The sequence below is a fragment of the Dysidea avara genome, chromosome 11, assembly GCF_963678975.1.
Source record: "Dysidea avara chromosome 11, odDysAvar1.4, whole genome shotgun sequence".
NCBI classification, from domain to species: Eukaryota; Metazoa; Porifera; class Demospongiae; order Dictyoceratida; family Dysideidae; genus Dysidea; species Dysidea avara.
This window is the reverse complement of record NC_089282.1, coordinates 9,856,094-9,876,160: the sequence shown is the minus strand read 5'-3', so window position 1 is coordinate 9,876,160 and position 20,067 is coordinate 9,856,094. Positions and strand designations below refer to the sequence as shown.

General features: G+C 35.5%; 2 protein-coding genes across 4 annotated transcripts in view; one reads left to right on the top strand and one right to left on the bottom strand.

Annotated features, from left to right (window-relative positions):
* The window catches only part of LOC136239417 (uncharacterized), a 31,942-nt gene extending 16,433 nt beyond the window's left edge, over nucleotides 1–15,509 (top strand). Inside the window, exons 5-17 of one of the 2 annotated variants that reach the window (XM_066030147.1) lie at nucleotides 2,352–2,417; nucleotides 6,604–6,682; nucleotides 6,730–6,810; nucleotides 6,864–6,941; nucleotides 7,486–7,555; nucleotides 7,609–7,673; nucleotides 7,726–7,792; nucleotides 7,843–7,891; nucleotides 8,259–8,318; nucleotides 10,321–10,403; nucleotides 12,793–12,944; nucleotides 13,074–13,133; nucleotides 15,362–15,509. In XM_066030147.1, the coding sequence (XP_065886219.1) occupies nucleotides 2,352–2,417; nucleotides 6,604–6,682; nucleotides 6,730–6,810; nucleotides 6,864–6,941; nucleotides 7,486–7,555; nucleotides 7,609–7,673; nucleotides 7,726–7,792; nucleotides 7,843–7,891; nucleotides 8,259–8,318; nucleotides 10,321–10,403; nucleotides 12,793–12,944; nucleotides 13,074–13,133; nucleotides 15,362–15,437 (986 nt within the window). In that variant the 3' untranslated portion in view covers nucleotides 15,438–15,509. Of the gene's footprint in view, nucleotides 1–2,351; nucleotides 2,418–6,603; nucleotides 6,683–6,729; nucleotides 6,811–6,863; nucleotides 6,942–7,485; nucleotides 7,556–7,608; nucleotides 7,674–7,725; nucleotides 7,793–7,842; nucleotides 7,892–8,258; nucleotides 8,319–10,320; nucleotides 10,404–12,334; nucleotides 12,501–12,792; nucleotides 12,945–13,073; nucleotides 13,134–15,361 lie in introns of those variants that run through there. The other variant, XR_010693454.1, reaches the window with a different exon arrangement.
* A 3,519-nt stretch (nucleotides 15,510–19,028) lies between these two features.
* Nucleotides 19,029–20,067, bottom strand: part of LOC136239594 (SH3 domain-containing protein 19-like) — a 68,329-nt gene continuing 67,290 nt past the window's right edge. For both annotated transcript variants that reach the window (XM_066030354.1, XM_066030355.1), the window contains exon 39: nucleotides 19,029–19,281. In XM_066030354.1, the coding sequence (XP_065886426.1) occupies nucleotides 19,162–19,281 (120 nt within the window). In that variant the 3' untranslated portion in view covers nucleotides 19,029–19,161. The remainder of the gene's footprint in view (nucleotides 19,282–20,067) is intronic.

Here is a 20,067-nt window from a genome sequence, read left to right as displayed (position 1 = left end):
AAATAGTATAGTACTATAGCTGCAATACATAAGGTAACTAATACAGCATGTCTACTGGAAATATGGTAATATGGTAGCTAACATGTGTTCATAATACAATTAATTAATTTTACTATTATAAAACTTTTTTTTCAGGTTATCAGCACCAGCCATATAATTATTGCTAAGTTGGTTTGATCTTCTTTTTCAGTTATTTGAATGTGTATTACTGTCACAGAGATTTTCTGTCCTACCAGAGTACATATACATGCAACAGCATGAGCAATACCAAAAACATACATGCATTCATAAGCCCAGAGTCTCAGCCAAGATATGATGAATCATTGGAAGGAATTAACAACCCCTGTAGCCTTACTTGTGCAACTGATGAGAGCAGAGTTTCAAATAACTGGTAGGCTGACATTATTTTGATCAGAGCACAATTAATTCTAAATTATAGATATACACAATCCATTCTACATTTTATAGACATTGCAATGTAGCTATACACATATTCTGCATGCATAATATTGATTTAAGCACTTCAGGTTTGATCATCTAAATTTCATAGCTTGTGCAGCAAAAATAGCTAAAACTTAAAGTTTATTATCACAGCTACATATTATTATGGTGGCGACAGTTACACAGTAGCTAGCTGTAATGATTTTACTACCTTTCTTTCTTTGTGAAAAATGTGGTTAACAAATGAAAACCGTCACTGACAAATTATCATACAGAATGTGAAAAAATTAAATGGCAGGTAAGTCCTCCATCACATGTGACTAAACAGGACCGCAAAAAAGGCCTGCAAGGGCATAACAAGGAAAGTGTGGTTAAAAAATAAAATGATTACAGCAGTTAATTATAGCTAGCTTTAGTGCACCAAGCTAGCCGTAAACATATTAGTCATATTAACTGTGATAGTTAATATGACTAATATATTAAACTTTTGTAGCGTGCAAGTGTAATTAAGGTTGCCTGAGTCCACCCACTCTTTGTATAACGTAAGAAAAGTTAATTAAACTCAGCATATTGTTCATGACATTATAGTGTCTGTGAGATATTAATCACAGGAAAAGGCATATGAAATTATGCATAAAATTCTACAATAGGTTTATTGCTCTGTAGAATTAATGCTGAATTGAACAGACTTTGGCAACAAGAATTATGCCAGATTATTCCTGTTATTATACTCTGTTCAATTTGGCATTAATTTTACAGAGCAACTGTGAATGGCACATGTACATGTACACGCCACTTATAGCAATCATATCAACTTACAGATCGATGGTACTGACACACACATTCCTTGTTTTGTCAACATGAGCAGGGCAGTTGGTTATTCGTTGAATGGCCGAGTACCACTGGGAGCCTTTGGCTGGCTTCTCTCCTTGGCCAAAATTTTCCCCTGCAGTGAAACGAAACAGACGTTGCTTCCAATCTCTCAGAGATTTGGCCTTATGGCTTTTCTTCTGGGAGCCAGAAGACATAGCTAATGACTAGTCGACCACCACGTGTTAGCACCAAGACAGCCAAATTAGCTACCAGTAAATAAACAATTATCGACTTTTTGAGAGTATCACGTGTGGAATTTCTTATTTGCTGGGTTTCACAAAGTACACGCATGCGTAACCATATGCACAGGCACAAAGTTTCATAAGGTTTCGTATGATAGAGAAGTACGAATAACAGTGAGCTGTTACAGCTCCTTCGATCTGAGGTGTGAAAGTGTTGCATGTAATTTTGTATTATGGACACCTTGGGACCGACTGAAAGTGTCCTGATTAACAAGAATTCATATTAATTAACTATTAACTGAACATCAATTTGTTTTTCTTGCGCCACAGTGACTGCACTGCCAGCCTGAAAAGAAAAGGTGGCATTGGTACTGAAACGTACTACACCCTGTACGTACTATTTGTCACAAGCTAAGGAATGCATGAGGGGTTGTGGGACGTACCCCAAAATAATTTTAGTTGGGTTTTAGACTATACAAGTACCTTATAAACACCGTAAATAAATGCCCTGATTATAAACTGCATCTATTTCAATAGTTATTTGACTGCTTAGAGTACAGTATTTTTTATCGTTTTATTGAACGGGAGGTGAAAACAAAGTGTTGCTGAGGGTTTAATAGCTATAATGGATGTTACAGTTAAGTGCAACTGTTTTCATATTAGTAGCTAATTTAAGTAAATTGTCCAATAACATGGTAATGACAAACTTGCTAGAGTGTTACTTTACAAGAGTTCAAAACCTATCTATATAGATATACCACTATAATATAGGTCATATATATAGATACATTAGTTGGTTAGTTTACAAGGATGTAGTTTCTTATGTGAACATACTGTATTAAATATATTTTTTAGGTTTTTATGCCATTGGTCCAGCTGGTAAATGGTTAGTGGAAGTGTCAATCATAGTTTCTCAATTGGGTATGTTTAATGTACTGTATGTACAGTAACCATATTTGCATTGTTTGAACTTCAGATACAAATTTTGTGTACATGTGTACGTATTATGTACAGTAATTTCACAGATGAGCACCTTTTTTCCAAAATTTCATTGTGAGGATTAAAATTAATATTTTTAATGCAGCAGTATTTACATACCTAATAAGCACAAAACAGCAATGATAAAAATTTTATAGACAATGTTACCAAGAGTTCACAGTACCACCTGATATTATTATCTAAACCAAAACAACCAAGCTGTAAAAAAGAGTGCGACCCCCAAAAAGGCCAAGGTGGAAAAAGATGTGAAATCCAAGGTGGTGGCTAAGAAACGGCTGTGATGGTAGGTTAATGGCAAAAATTTTAAATACAACAATTCGGGTGAATTTGCATTGCCTCCTCCACTAGGATTCGGCACCAAATTCACCTGAATTGTCGTACAGTCTGTAATTAAAATTTTTGCCATTAACCTACCATCACAGCTGTTTCTTGGCCGCCACCTTGGATTCACATCTTTTTCCACCTTGGCCTTTTTGGGGGCCGCACTCTTTTTACAGATTGGCTGTTTTGGTTTAGATATCACTTTCTTTTTGCATTGCAAGCCAAAAAGCTGGCCATAAACTGGCTTTGGTGCTTGATGTTATGTAGCTATAGCTGTACTAGTTAAGAATTGAATCCTACAATTTGATATTGTGAATTACAATGTAATAACGTATTAACCATGTTCCGAGGGTTATTTGTCCACATCTTTGAAACCACGATTGATCATCAGTGTTAGTGTATAATTTGCAAAAGGGGTTAGTGTTTTAATTCTTTCACCTACTATATAAGGTGGATGCGGATGAGTTGCATGCATCACTTATATCATGACTGCTCGGGATTCGCTGATATACAGTATACACTGTTAGTCCTTGGCTTGGGTATATTCTGTAATATCAGAAATTCCTTTGTAGACATGGTATAATTTACATACTGTACCTACCCTGGCTTGTATATGTACATTTTATGTCATGTTATGCATAGCTTAATTCTTTCTTCTTAGTTTCATTTTAAAAAGTGTTTTACAACTGTTTGTGTACAGAGTCTGTGTATAAGTACAGTTGGTATATACAGTAGATCCTACAATGCTATCCTCCCAAAAACAGCCAAGCTGTGAAAAAGGTGCGACCTTGAGAACCTTGGTGAAAAAGAGCTATGAAAGCAAATTAGGTGGTGGCCAACAAATGGCTGTAATGATATTAATGCAAATTAATAGTTATACCATGGCCACGAGGGATTTGCCTGATATATATGCCCAAGCCCGAGGGCCACAGGCATATATATCAGGCAAATCCCAAGTGGCCATGGTATAAGTGATATATACCACTCTGATATACTCACCTAATAGGTCACCTAATAGGTGAAGGAAGACTAACCTGCATTCACCACATTACTTTTATACAGAGGTTTGCAAACATCGATTGTGGGTTTAAATTGTGGGCACAAAAAAGAAATGATTGTGGTCTTCACTGGTTGTAGTGATACCATTTTAAACATAACCACTTTGTGGATGAATAAAGTAACCTAAGGTGCTAAATAAACACTTAGACATATAGGTTGTGAATGTTTGAGGCATCTTTTCATGCAGTTGAAATGTACTCTGTAGAAAAACAATCCCCACATTGCAAAAATGATTATTTAGTGATGTTTTGTAACTGAACTATGCAATGCTGACTCACTCAATTCTTTTTGCTTCACAACAATGCCCCTAACTAAACATGTTTAACTCAAACCCACAATGCAAAACTTTAAGCATCTCTATATAAACGATCAAAGGGAACTGATGCTTTGTAGCTGCCTCAGCATCAAAGGCAGTTGTGGTCAGGGCTATATTATGATATCTAGATATCGCCCTGTGGTCAGGGTAATATGTGATATGTAACCCTGTGGTTTCCTTTGATCTGAGGTGTCAAAGTGGTATATGTATAGGTAAGTCTGGCTCGGTGATTATTACATCATTCTTTCAGGTTGTTTATCCACTAAAGACTCCTAGCAATGCATGTCTTACCTATATTACATCATTCCTGAGGGGTGTTTATCCACTGAAGAATCCTAGCAATACATGTCTTAGTAATTTAGACAATGGCCTGTGGTGACTGGAATTTTGGTATGAACCCACAAAGTATGCAATTTGTTTGTTGAAGTTTGTGGCTAGGTGTCTTACTAGGTTCCACCTGTTTACAGGTGTCTTATTAGAATAAAAACCCTGCATACTTTGCAAATATCAAAGCATTCTTGACATGCCATTGTCTAATTCTAGTAAGACACCTGTAAACAGGTGGAACCTAGTAAGACACCTAGCCACAAACTTCTACAAACAAATTGCATACTTTGTGGGTTCATAACAAAATTCCAGTCACCTCAAGCCATTGTCTAAATTACTAAGACATGCATTGCTAGGATTCTTCAGTGGATAAACACCCCTCAGGAATGATGTAATAATCACCTCGGCTCCACTCTGCCTCAGTGATTATTACATCATTCCTTCGGGTTGTTTATCCACTGAAGACTCCTAGCAATGCATGTCTTACCTTTACTAAAAACCCTGCATACTTTGCAAATATCAAAGCATTCTTGACATGCCATTGTCTAATAAATTTTAACCATTTAAATTTATTAGCATTAACATCATTGCAGCCATGCATTTGTTGGTTTGATTTCACAGCTTTTTTTTACCCAGCCTTTTTAAGGCCACACCTTTTAATGCTTACATTTATTAGCGTTAACATCATTGCATTTCACAAATTTTTTCACCCAGGCTTTTTAAGGCCACACCTTTTTTTACAGCTTGGCTGTTTTTTTTGGCAGATATCACTTCATTTCATAATTGCAAGTTACAATGGTTGGCCTTGTTACTTCCTTTAACTTTTTTCCCTTTACTACAAGAATCATCAAAGACTGAGTGGCTACATTATGTATTTACGAAGAACTGAGATATGATGAATTTTGAAGGCCTGTATATCCCATTGATATCTGGGCAGATTCAACTTAAATTGAGAATGGAGATGCCCTACCCTGAGGAAGTTTCCACTGCAGAAATGATTACTTACTGTATACTGTTCAAGTACTATGGAGCTACTGATACATTGAAATGGCATTTTCTTGGTTCCATAATATGAGTATGTTGCCCACCTGCACCAGCTGTACTTGGCCGCATGATATACTTGATACATTTTCATAATATTTGTAGTACTCTAATAGAGCACACATTTTTTCTCAGCACTTCATTACAATGTATATAGAATTTCCACTGATAGATCTACGAGTTATCAGTTATCATTATAGTGTACTAAGCTACAACTTTCATTTATAAGGTACATGTAGAAATTAAATGAGGTGAGCAACTGACAGCATTGGCTGAGTGGTAAAGGGCTAGGGTATATAGGGTGGAGGTCCCTAGTTCATAACCTGGAGAAATTTTTCCAGTGTTTTTTGTGCACTTTATTTACTTTTCAGTGACTGTTCTATTAGAGTATCTTGATTGCGCTTTTTTCACATGTTTTCAAACCACAAAAGGTTTGCACTGCGATAGTGACTTTATGTACGGACTGATTTTCAAGTTATTCCTTCATGCTACAGTTAAAACTTTGATTGTTAATTAAAATCATTTATTTGTTTACATGTATTATCAAGAGTTCATAATACAGGTGTATATATACTGAGGAGAGTATCCTACTCTCATATACCCCTGTAGAAGGGCGTATCATGAAGCTATGATGTAACGACAAGATGTTGCAGTTTGTGACGTATGAGCAGCTGTAAAAGTGCAAGAATAGTAGCACCATTTCACACTTGCAACACTTAGGATAGCCGTATTCGCGAATGGCCTAGCAAGAAATGCCTACGAAGCGGTCTTAACCCATGAAGAAACGATTGTAGTTCGGTGAGAAATGCTTTGAGCTGGAGTTAATTTGGTTGCTAGAGACGTTGTTAGGCACGCGTTCAATCGATACCATGTTCAACTAATGACATCATACAAAGAAAAACGGGCGAACTCAGAAGTGTTACATCATAACTTCACGATACGCCCTTCTACAGGGGTATATGAGAGTAGGATACTCTCCTCAGTATATATATTATGAACTCTTGGTATTATGTATTAACGTTATGCCTTTTTATGCTTTTGCAGGATTTTGCTGTGCTTATCTCATATTTATATCAGAAAATCTTCATAATTTACTATCTTTAGATTTCCCATCACTTACCAAGTAAGCTGGTAAATACTAGAAGCTGTTATCATTTGTGACTTCTGCAGAATGCATTATCTATGGATAATTATAGTTCCTCTTATATTCCTTGCTAATTTAAGACAATTGGGTAGTTTGGGCACTTTCAGGTTTGACACTTGCCGTGCTGTATATTTGTTCATTATTATTTTTGTATTTTCAGTATTTTTGCACAAATGGCTAATGGATTTGCTTTAAGTGTAGTGTTCTGGTTTGACATGAAACATCATCACTTAATCAAGTAAGTGAATTTGAAATTGGAATTGTTGTAGAAACTAACTGTAGCACTTTTGTTATATGCTGTGTGTTCATTTATATGTACTTCTGCACTTAACTTTCTGCGTAAACTGTTGTACCATCAATGGTGTACTATACATGTGCAGACTGTACAGTAATGTGCAATGTACAATTTGGCTCGAAGTTCATTGGTATGATGGAATCAGCATGACCTACAGTACGGTGTAGTAATGCCAATTTCTTTATACACTGTAGATGGCTAAGAAATTAATACCATCAGCTTGCACGTGCTTATGCATTGTTAGTTATGTAAGCGCTGTTCTCTGTTCTTTACCATTATGGCCTATAGGATGTATTTTTTTATGTTGATAGCACACTTAACAGTGCTGCTTTTAGTTTCTAATAGGGTTTCCTTCACCATCAAAATTTACCTATATTCACTGTGCTGAAGCAACGAGAACATTTTATGTTGAAGTTTTGTGTGTTGTGTACATTGTAATCAATTTTGGTAATCTACAGTATACATTTATCATTGGACTAATTCTTAGAACTCACATAAAGACAGTTTCATTTGATGGGCTACCATTCTTCATTGCTTTCTCTACTTGTTGTTTTGAAGTGAGTACAAAAGCTGTCTTTCTGTGTGTACTTTGTTAATTTGCTCTACCTAGGGAGCTGGTTTAGTTCTTTCATTAGAGAGTTCGGTTGTTCCTGAGATGCGAAACACATTTAGAAGGTTATCATAGTATTGTGTACTATTAAACATTGTTGATTATCATTCACATTAGGATGTTTAAGATTGCCCTTGTTGTGATCACTGGACTTTACCTTATGTTTGGTATCTGTGGCTATTTGGTAAGTTTTTATGAAGGAGCAAATCTGTTACTATGTTTTTGTATGTGTAGTCATTTGGTCCAGAGACTGCTAGCATGATTACACTGAATCTACCCCAAGGTATAGTACTTGCTTACAAGGGTGTGTATATGTACAGGTGCACCTTCTACAATATGTAATTAAAATTGTTTGTTTCAGTGCATATCCTACTCACATTTACCAAATGCTGAAATTCTTATTAAATTATGGTATAAAGCTGTAATAAACTTGGCATTTTGCCCTATGAAATGCCAACATGCACGCACTATTTGTAGCACAATACCATATGCACCATATCTTTTCAAGTAAATGCTGTTGCAAACAGATAATAGAGATTATTTGTATGTACAGGTATGTGAAGGAGCTCATAATGCTTTGATATGTATATTCACTCACTGCTGACTCTACTCAAATGCCACAATTTATCCTAGTAAACATTTTTTTCTAGATATATTTCCTTCTGTTGTGATTGGATGTCTTTGTTTCTCATTATTTTTCACTTATCCAGGTATGCAATGTTCCTTATGCTGTAGATAAATGTTTTTGTACATTGATGGCAATGTCATGTACTGTGCTATGTGTATGTACTGTACAGGGTACGTACATGTATAATTTTAAGCACTGTCTTGTTTTATACTACGGTGTAGGAGGGAGACAGGCATCAGGGAGTTTCGTACATTCATGCATGGTTATAGTGTGGCCACAAGCTCTAGTTACCCTAAGCAGCCAAAAATATGGAATACTGTAATTAGGGGCATAGGAGACTACAGTTTGGATTTGAAGTGGAGTGTCTGGGAAAGGTCAGGGGTGTTTCCCCTAGAGTCATTCTTAGACAAAAATACACAAAGTGCACCCTTAAGCAGTAACATTGATATGAGTTGTGTGTGCATCTAAAGCCAGCTGAAACCTATACACATTGCTGTTTTATTACACTGTAAGTCTGTAACCCTGCTGTAATACAGGTGTATTTATTGAACTAGCTAGCTAATCTTCACTTCTGGTTAGCATACCAACAAATCAACTTTAATTTTATACAGCCTTGTTTGCACCCGTGTCCTTTTTGTTGAGCATAACAATTATTCTTGGTCCTTTTGTTAATGTCAACAGATTTCTTTTACTCCAGTATATTATTTTGAGCACCCACCTCATGGCATTGAGCAAACAATCATAATGTAAATAAAATATATTCAACTATTAAGCAGTTTATGCTACAGTCGAACAACTGCTACATTGTACATGTAACTATAGGGCTGTACTGATTCCACTTCTTACCAATAATCCAAGTACCGATACTAAGTACATTAGCTACTCACCACCTCACACATTTATTTGTAATGTACACCATAGGTTAACTCATCCATATATCCATTTATTTTTTGTGTACCGTAATTTACTTTTTTTCGTTGTAAAATAATTTTCATATGAAAACTTGTACGAAAATTTCTTAAACGAAAATTTTTTTTTTTACGTGAGATTGAACTACTTGAATAGAGCAGTCATTCACGTAAATGATACGGAAGTATTTTTACACAATTTTTTTTGCACAGAAATAAAGAGAATTACGGTAGTTCATGGTACTTCTGTACAAGTTTAACACATTGGACAATGAGTGCATGATGAAGTGACTAACTGTACAAGATTCACTAGAAGTACAAACCAATTCAGCAACCAGTCAAGTAGTGCTCTATGCTCTACTATGGCTTGAGAAGAAGTCAAGGTAATGGTTGTCACAGAAATACTACTACAAATACTCCAACAAATCAGTCATCAGAGTTGCTGACTGTTCTATTAGAGTATATCAATCTTTTCTCGGATTGCATTTTCACAAGCATAGAAGAATGACTTTGTCTGTTATTGCCAGCATTGTGCTTGATGCTTTCTAGCATTTATTGTACCTGTGCTAGTACAAATGGATGTCATTTCCATTCAGCACACATGATAACCAGTACCTGTAGCAAACCGTTGGCCAATTCCGATACCTCATGAAAACAGCAGTATCAGCCTGATACAGGCACCGATACTAGAATCAGTGCAGCCCTATCCTACATGAACTTGCCTCAAGAAATTTTACTTCAGCTCTTTGCCATTTTCACCAGCTATCACATGCGCAGTTAATCATGTGATAACCAACACTTGATTTCATCATTCATGATTCACCATTAGTACAATTTGAGGATAGTATAGGATCGAGGCAGTGTGCATATAGCTATCAGAGAGCTTCAAGTTTGTGATGTTTTAATCCTCCTATAGCTATTGGTTACGCTTTTGAGAATGACCTGTAGCATACTCCCACATTTTACATGAATCATACATGTACGTACTATCCATGCATATTGCATGTGCAACATATAGTATAGGACTTAATTGATAAAACTTACCACTTTTTCAACATTTTGTGCCCAGTTAGGGTTCTTGATCAATACACAGCTACATGTGTCCACTACATGTACTGTATTGTTCATGTTTATTGGTAATAATCATGTGTGATATATTTTATATGCTATATGTAGTAATGATGTTTCCCGTATCAAAAATTATTGACAAAATGCTTTGTTATCCATCAACTGGTGGTGCTACTGATCATGCTTTGTCTGTGAGTTGCTATTGACATACATGTAGCTGCATTATTTTATTTACAGCTGTATACAAGATGGACCTGAAACAGTTTTCTATAAATGCGTGTGTGTGTATATTTTTGTCTGTTCACACTCACATTTGGTGGCAAAGAAGCTTTTTGTTGAAAAGGAGGTTAAAAAGCAAACAATGTGGCTCAGTATTACTCTTTAAAACAGACAAGTACAGTGTAAGCTTTACTCATAAGCATATGCTATGGCTGGTTTGAAATATGGTGAAACTCTGTAAAGCCCAAAATATCATCAGCGCATGCCTTGTAGGCTACCAGAAATTTTAAAAAGGGACATTTCTCTCTTATACATGTTTGATATATGTAGGACAACTTTCAAAAGAAAACACCGTAGACAAACTAAAAAGCAGTTAGCAAAATAGCCCTGTGCATTTAAAGTAGTTTGTTCATGAGTTACGTATGCTTCCTTAGCAACAGAATAGTGATGATTAATGAATTACAAAATTATTACAAAGCACATTGAATTCTGTGTGGATTAATAATACAATAGTTTAAAGATAAGCTGTTCAACGTCAGTGTCTGGTTATGAAATCGTGTGTATACAGAGTTACTTGATAAACTCAGTGGTAGGGACTGAAATGGTTCAAGAAGCAAGATATGCATGGATACATGGAATACCTATCATTATAACTTTGTAATATTGGTTACATGAAGAAGTAAAACCCAAGAGTTAGCCGCTTTACTATAGTTATATCGAGCACACGATAGTGTCATGTGGCCAAATACAGCCAGTGCAGATGCACAACAGACATGTGTGTATTTTACAGGAACTAAGAAAATGTGTGTTTTCACACATTCGTATAGCTCAATAGTGCCTGAACAAAAATTAACCAGTTCTGCTGCAGAGAAACTCCCTCAGAGTAGGGCACCTCCTATTCAAAATTTTGAGTTGAATCTGTCCTGCCATCACTGAGATATGTGCCTTCAGTTCGTCTTATTTTCTTCGTATTTTTCTTCTTAATCTTAAATAAATTTTTTTCTTTTCGCACACTGTAGAAAAATTGCAATAACTTAATTGTGCATGCTTTAGTTGATTGATTTCAAATTTGGAGGGCAGTAAGAACAAAATGCAGCAATTTGCAGCCCAATTTTCATACAGATTGAAGTAAGAATAATGGAATTATGTGCGATTTTGAAAATTGCAAAAGTAATTTGTTGTCATGCCTAAACCACTTGATGGAATAACTTGAAATTTGGTCTGTACATGAAGTTACTATTTTAGTGCAAACCTTTTGTGGTTTGAAAGTACTGAGAGTGCTAATTAGTTAAGGAGATATAAAGCAAAACCAAACATGTGAAAAAAAAGTGCGATCAAGATACTCTAATAGAACAGTCACTGAGAAGTAAAAATCGTGTGCAAAAAATGTTGAAATAAATTTCTCCAGGGTTCAAACCAGGGGCCTCTACACCTACCGTATATACCCAAGCCTTTACCACTCTGCCACTGCTCTCAGTTGTTCACCTCACTTAATACTGTAAAGTTTTGGCTTAGTATACTATAATGACAACTCATACATCATCTATCTTCTAGAACATTCTAAATACATTGTATTGAAGTGCTCAGAAAAAATGTGTACTCTAGTAGAGTACTACAAATATTATGAAAATAGCTTATATCAAGTGTATCATGCAGCCAAGTACAGCTGGTGCAGGTGGGTGACGTACTTGTTTACTGAATCAAGAAAATGCCATCTATCCATAGCTCCATAGTGCTTGAGAGTATAATTAATCATTTCTTCTGTGGAAACTTCCTCAAGGTAGGGGCATCTCCCAAGTTGAATCTGCCCTGCTATCATTGGGATATACGTGCCTTTAAAATTCGTCTTACATGTATTTCAGTTCTTTGTATTACATATAGCCATATGATTCCTGTATTAAAGGTTAAAAGGAAGTATCAAGGTCAACCATCAACTGGTTTTGGAACTTGCAATCACAAAAAGATGTGATATCCACACAAAAACAGCCAAACTGTGAAAAAGTGCTGCCTTAAAAAGCAACCTGGGTGAAAAAAGTTGTGAAATCAAAGGTGGCAGCCAACGAAAGGCGGTAATGATGTTAATGCTAGTACATTTTAATAATGCTGTGTGACAGCTTGGCTGTTTTTGTGAGGATATACCCTGTAATATACGTATATATAATCAATACTGCTGGTTAATATGTTTTGGAATCCCCATTGATCCAGTGTAGCTTCATTGTCATTGGCCCCTATACTTTCAATACCATAGGAAGTATGCTTGAATTACAATATGTCACATGATTCTGAGTCACAAATAAACAGCAAGTACTGTATACAGTATGTAGATCATTATAATTATGAACATGTATGTATATCTTTTAGACCATCATGAGAACCTGTTTGGTGTTTCTTACCGCAGTCATTGTTACACAAATTCCAAACTTTTCAAACATGATGGCATTGGTGGGATCAACATGCTGTGTCCTGTTAGGGTTTGTTCTACCCGGCTTGTTTCACTGGAAATTATTCAGTAGGTATGTACAAAGTGTGTTATTATTTAAGTTGCCGTTCTATGTATAAAGTGTATCACGAAATTAGCTTGTTTGTCTGTTTGTTGTTGTTGTTTAAATTTATTTATTTTTAAACTTTACCTATTGCTGTAGGGAAACGAAAGGGGTTACTATGGTGATAGATATTCTACTAATTGTTGTTGGAATTATTGCGTATGTTTTTCACTTGTCTTGTCAATGTATTTGTGCACATACACAGTACATACATGCAAAAAGGAACCTGTACAATAGAGGAACCCATATGATTTAGACATGACCTGAAAAGTAACCTTATCCGATTCATTCTAAGACTTCATCTATTTAAAGGTTGCATTTAAAGATATTGTATGCTATACATAAACTTTGAATGAAGTTGAGAATTGCCAGTATATACTGTATGACCCGCTGAGCAAAAATACTTTCGCACATTCCTCAAATTCCATATAATTACTTCTCTGTTACGTATAGTAACAAAAGAGTGGACAACCAAAGTTATGAATAGTCTTGTAGTTATAGCACTAGACAGTTGGAACAAGAATAAATTTGATTTGTACAGCAACGATACAGCAAATAACTTAAAAGTGGCTAATCAGCCAATACAGCTTTCATTCATTTTGTGCTAGACAACCGGTGTGCATGCACACTTCATATTTGTTGAACAGTCGAACCTCTCTATCTAACGCCTGCGTAATCCAGAATACTCTCTAATCTGACCAAAATGTCATTTATCAACACTTTTTGTATAGAGAACAACTGTAATCTGACACCTCTGTATTCCATAATCCGACACAAAATTTTATTCCCTAGACTAGGAAATACATTGTTTTCGACCTTTGTGATTCGACAGAGAATAATATCAGCATTAAAAACAATCACAGAAAATAATTTTTAAGCGACCAAAGCATTTAATTGACTGACAATAGTAGAAAAAAAGTTGTAATACTTGTAAATTTTTAAATTAATTCATGTTAAAAAACCTTGTGTGACCCGTTTTACCTGTAATTTACTGCATAATCTGATATAATTCTACGATGTTGGATTACAGAGGTGACTTGATAATCCAGCAACCTCCTTAATCCAGCAAAATTTATGGCTCCCATTGAGCATCAGATTAGAGAGGTTTGACTGTATAAGAATTAGGAATTCCTCCCTATGTCTATGAAACACAGAACAGTGCCCTACAGTGTATGTCTATGAAACACAGAACAGCGCCCCTAGGATTAGGAATTGTGCTCCTAGGGTTAGGAACAGCGCCCCTAGAATTAGCAACCGTGCCCCTAGGATTAGAAACAGTGCTCCTAGGTTTAGTGAATTCAGCCTTTGTTTTGTTCTTCACCTTGTTACTAACACCTTCTTTTTCACATTTATAAGGTAGAAGCTAAGGGTGGTAGGTAGCTGGAAGCAGTGGTCATGACTGTAGTACAGTGGTCGTGGTGGTGGACCAAAGTTCAGGTTCAAATCCCCAATACATGTTTTTTTATTCAGTACCTTTTCAGTGACATGTTTTCTGTCTAAGGTTTTTCAATTAACATTCCTTCTGCTGGCTTTCTATATCCTCTACTAAATAAGTTACAGGCACCTATTTAATCAATCATACACAACTGAAACAAGCTATGAAGACAGGGTTTGGCTCAGTCTGTTCACCATGAACTGGCAAATCAATCAAGGTATAGTATTATCCATGCATGTCTCCGTGTGGACAAAGAAATGGCCATTCCAACATTGAAATGATGACCATCAACTTTATTTCTGCCATATCATAAATAAGCAGCCATAATTCAGATTTTGTACCCTGTACGAACACAAAATAAAAGATTTTCTTAATCCCCGTGAACAGGCAAATCTGATGATGTACATTGTAGGTTTTATTGATTTGTGCTTTTTCAGTGCGTAGCGAAGTGATTAAACCGTGCTTAAATTTTTATGTAGCACACATTCTTACCTACTGTAGTTTATTTCAGTACGTTTATAGCAAAATAGAATTTTGTGAAAATGGTTGGTTTTTGCTCAGTGGGTATGGTCCTGTATACACACTTGGTCCCGTTTAGTTACTGGGGGTATAACAGAAACAAACGCTGGGTTTTAAATAAAATTAATGGTGATTTCACATAAACTTCTAGTGCAGAAAATTTTGTACAGTCCCCCAGAAATGACAGAGATTAGCAACAAAGCAAGAAGTGCTTTATGGCCTTCCTTTCAAGGAATATATCAAGGTGCATGTAATAAGTTGTCCAATGAATGTGTAATTGCTGATCTTGCATATAAACAGCTGGTATCGTATAGTTGCCGACCTCGTTTAGTGGCCAGGGTAAAAAGAGCTGCTTCAAAGAAGTAGGACTACGGTATAATTCTACTATTAATTTTATAATTAACTACACTGTACATATTTTGTATTATTTTAGAGGTATTGTTGGACTTGATGATGCTGTTAAGAGAATTTGGGTGAACAGTGCAAATGATACTATTAGTGGAACATGATTTTGATTACAACAAATTGTATATTTATTATTGATCACACGTATATTAATGAAACAGAGCTCGTGCAACCCAGCTGCAGAATATTAAGCTAGGGGGGACAAATTACGTTGTTTTGGAATAATATTATAGGGAGGAGCATTTGGTTTTAGTGGTTCTTTAGGATTCTGAGAGCGGATCACTATAGGTACAATATGCAAAGTACACTCTGAAATGCAATCTAGAGGGGCATGCCCTCAGACATTAAAATAACAGCCAACCCAAAAGCCACAATGACTGACCAAATTAAAAAATAATGGTCTGACATCATGACCTACAAAAATAAGCATTTAAAAAGATATTGTGTATGCAATTTGCTACTATTATGTACCAGTGGTGACCATGTAGCTGCATGTTGGTCTGTCATTTTGACAGATCAAGTAAGAAACCTTATATTGAACCCTCCCCCAGTCAAATTTTGCTAAATTAGGATTAGCATGCCAATCTAAAACAGTCCGAGGAATGCTCCCAAGTAGTTTTGTTTTGAAAATTGGGCCCTCTGAAATTGAACCCGACAGTGATTTCAAGAATTAATTTAACTGTTGCATTAGGCTGACTGCTCTATTAGGGTACCACAATTATTATTTCTACTAAATATATATATAGCACCCAGGAAAATTTTAACATTATTTGGACCCTCTGAAATTGAATGCGAGACAGATTCAGTAGTTTGTTAGGATAACTAGTAATACTACATGTAAATATTTGCCTGACTGCTACAATACTTAGCATGAATGTTCTATTAGAGTATCTTGATCTTGGCTATGCCACTATCAGCCTGGTTGTGAGATACATGATTTTGGTGAAATTTTTACTGTGATGCCACTGAATATTGACCATTTGATGATACAATTTAGGAAAGACCATTCCATCATTTTCAATATATCCAGCTTTAGGTATATAAACCTCTGCTTTCCACACAGAATTAGTATTTGCCTGGCTTACTGCTGTGTATTCTTCAATGTTAGCTAGCCAAGTATGCTTTGAAAATAGCCTATTACTCCCATATGCTATTACACAGTGCTCATAATCCTAGCCTATTATGCTCAAAATCAAGATTAAGCTTTGGAATTGGCTGTTTAATTATATTGAGTGTTCTATGGGAACATCTCAATCTTATTCTCACAAAGTGTGAATAATCAGCCAAGCAATAAAAATAATAGCATTACACATTTTCTGGACATTAAATGCAGTATTAATGTGTAGTGTATTCAGTATTTTGGTATGAACATTGTACACTTAATTAAAATTCTTCCTATTATGCTGGCGTAATGTTTGATGCTTTATTGTGTTTGTTCAGCGTAATTGGTGCAAGCTTAGCGTTAGCTACTGTACATATGAGGTCATAGTACGGGTCCTTTTTTACATACTTGTGATGTATTGAAGTTCTCATCTAAATAATTATGAACTGCTCAAGAGTATTCAGATTTTGCTGTTATGTATTTTAGGACATACCATAGTACATACAAGTTGAGCTGGATCCTGGAAAACGTGTACAGCTAAAATAAAAGTGGATTTTTTCTCTCAAGAAAATTAACATCTACATGCATAAAAACAGCTAAGCTGTGAAAAATGGCGTGGCCTTAAAAAGCCTGGGTGAAAAAATTGGGGAATTAAAGGTGGCGGCCAAGAAATGGTTGCAATGATGTTAATGCTAATCAATTTTAACAATGCACATAGCCATTATTAAATTTTTTTATCATTAACATCATTGCAGCCATTTCTTGGTAAACCACCTTTGATTTCACAACTTTTTTTCACCCAGGTTTTTTAAAGTTGCACCATTTTTTCACAGCTTGCTGTTTTTGTGTGGATTTCACTTCTTTTTATTTCATTGCATGATTTAATTCAATATTAATTTTGATGTTTTTGTAATACTCTAATAGAATGCACTTTTTTGAGGACTTCTAATAGAACATACATAGAATGTTCTAGAACAATCTAGTGCTTCTATTGGTAGATCTATAAAATTACAAATGTTTGAATTTTAATTAGTATAAAGCAGAAATTAAGTGAGGTGATCAGCCAAGGTAGCAGTGGTTAAGGATGTAGGTGTTAGGTATGAAGGTCCCTGGTTCGAACTCTGGTGAGGTTTTTTTGTTGACATTATTGTACACCTTTTTTATCCCATCGTGACTGCTCTATTAGAGTATCTCGATCCTGTGATTTTACACTTGTTTGGTTTTTGCTTTATAACTTTGTTGCTGTAACTCTATTGCTATTCAAACTATCAAAAGGCACTGCTATGATGATCAGCCTATCTACACACCAATTTTCAAGTTATTCCTACACTAGGTTTACCCTGTAGTCATGACAGAAGTTTGATTTTTCTTTTACATGAATAAACGCTCGTAACTCCTTGGATATTCCTCAGATTCACAGCAAACTTGGTACGTGAATCCACTGTTACACACTCCTTTGTGCCAAAGATTGAGGTAATCGAGGTACACGTTTGCGTTTTATAGCAATTTTTGCAAAGTGTGCGAAAAGAAAAATTGAAGCTTCCCGTATGGCATAAGAAAAAAAACGAAGACGTTAAACGAAAGTTTGAACGCCCATACTTCACAAATGGCTGTTGTGTGGCGTACCCTACCTGGCGGACAGCTATAATGCAAAAATGGTGTAGGGGCCATTGAGTTATGCACACGCGAAAAAGCTGTTTTCTTTTTTCCTGTCAATATACTCACGGTGTGGTGCACCGGCTTTCTTGGCCACACGACACACTATACTGTGTTTCTTGATTTCAGCCAACCGGATGATTAGTGGTGACAGCAAAAGTGTCAACAACAGAGATGTGTGGTTTGGCTCTATTTTGCATGAAAAACAGTGCTACAAATGAGCCAAATTTTTGAAGATCATGTGAAATTCCATCCATGATCATGAGTTATTAACTGTTTTCGAGGATCCAGCTTGACGCGTACATACTATATAATACTTAATTGTGTGGACCATATGTGTAGACCAGTTAAAGATGTTATATTAAGTATGCTTGAAAAGCTGCAGAAAGGAGAAAAAAATCCATGGGTAGCCTTGATCCTGTGGCTATCCGATTTACACTTGAACACTTGCGGGAGTCTGCCAGGTGGTCAGGATGTTTTTTCCTTGTTAATTTCAGGTATTTGTTAACATAGGAACCTTAGAGAGTGATTTATTATATCAAAGTACCCCATGTGGAACCAAATGGACATTGTTATTTATTAAGGCTTTACTGCACAAGTGCTGAAGGTCTGTAGGACACCTGGGCATACAGCCTGGTTAAGAATATTAATAGCACAACTTTTCCTGGGAGGACTATGGTGTTCCACATCTTTCTCAATGTTCATGTTGTTTAGCTGTAAACCTAATAGAATCAAAGAACTAAAATACTCTCAAACTACTTTACAACAGCTTGCGAAAAACAATTAAATTAACATGCATACAATATGTGCTGGAATACAGAATAAACTGGATGTACATCCCATTATCTGTCTGGTCTGTTTGTCATAAGAGAGAATTGCTTTGGTACACTAAAATAGTATTAGCTAATTTTAGTTTCTTCAAAAGGATCTGCAAACCTTTTAATCAATGCACTTTACTTTGTTAAAAGCATGTATACAAATGCACATAAACAACATGTTCTTCACAGTATAGACAGTATTTTTCAAATACAAAATTTACAGTAACACAAATCTACATAGATGTTCTGCAATTATGGTAACGGCACAATGATTTCCACATGAGAATAAGGGCATCTACCAACTTTGTTGTTTAGTTCTCCTTCAAAGAATTGCTTATCAACTTTATCAAGTAAATAAATCACATCTCCCACCTAGGTACAATTGCACAGCATAATACATGTACATAGAGTAAGATCTGATCTGTGAAAACCCAGCATAATAATGCATTTTCAATTTCTTTATTACACCTCCATTATCTATATATGCAGACAAGAAAAGGTTTTGGTGAAGTTTTCAAGTTCATATGCAAAGAAAATGTTAAGCTTAAAAAGTAGTAACGAAAGTAAGATCAATTTGTACAGGAAAAAATATTACAGGTGCTTAAAAATAACTCAATTCATTGCTGGGTAAGTTTTTATGTCCACCGATTGCTATAAACAATCAAGAAAGTTCAATGGCTTCTGTATTTCCAATGTGACACAAATATTCACATGCACTGCAAATAAAACAAAGATTTTTGAACTTTTCTTGAATCAGATAATTTGCTGTTAGATTATGTCTTCACCACCAACAAAGCATTTCATGGATTTTTATAAATAATATACATGCATTATATACTCATTGGTTTTCAATTGACTTTTTTGGAAACACTCTACTAAATGTGACCATTTCACCAAAAATGTAAAAATCTGCCTATTTCACACAAGCATGCATTTTGAGAAAAATGAAATTTAAAAATTACGCATGCTACAAACAAAAATATGCAAGTTTCAATCAAACCATTACTCAGGAAGGCCAGTCTCAACTCAGTTAAACCTTATGCACCATCTTATTCGCCTGCTCACGGAAGAGTTGGAAAATTTTTGTTTTACTATAATTATAATCTTGGTTGATTTACCAATTTGTGGTGAACATTTTAAGCTAAATCCCAACACTGT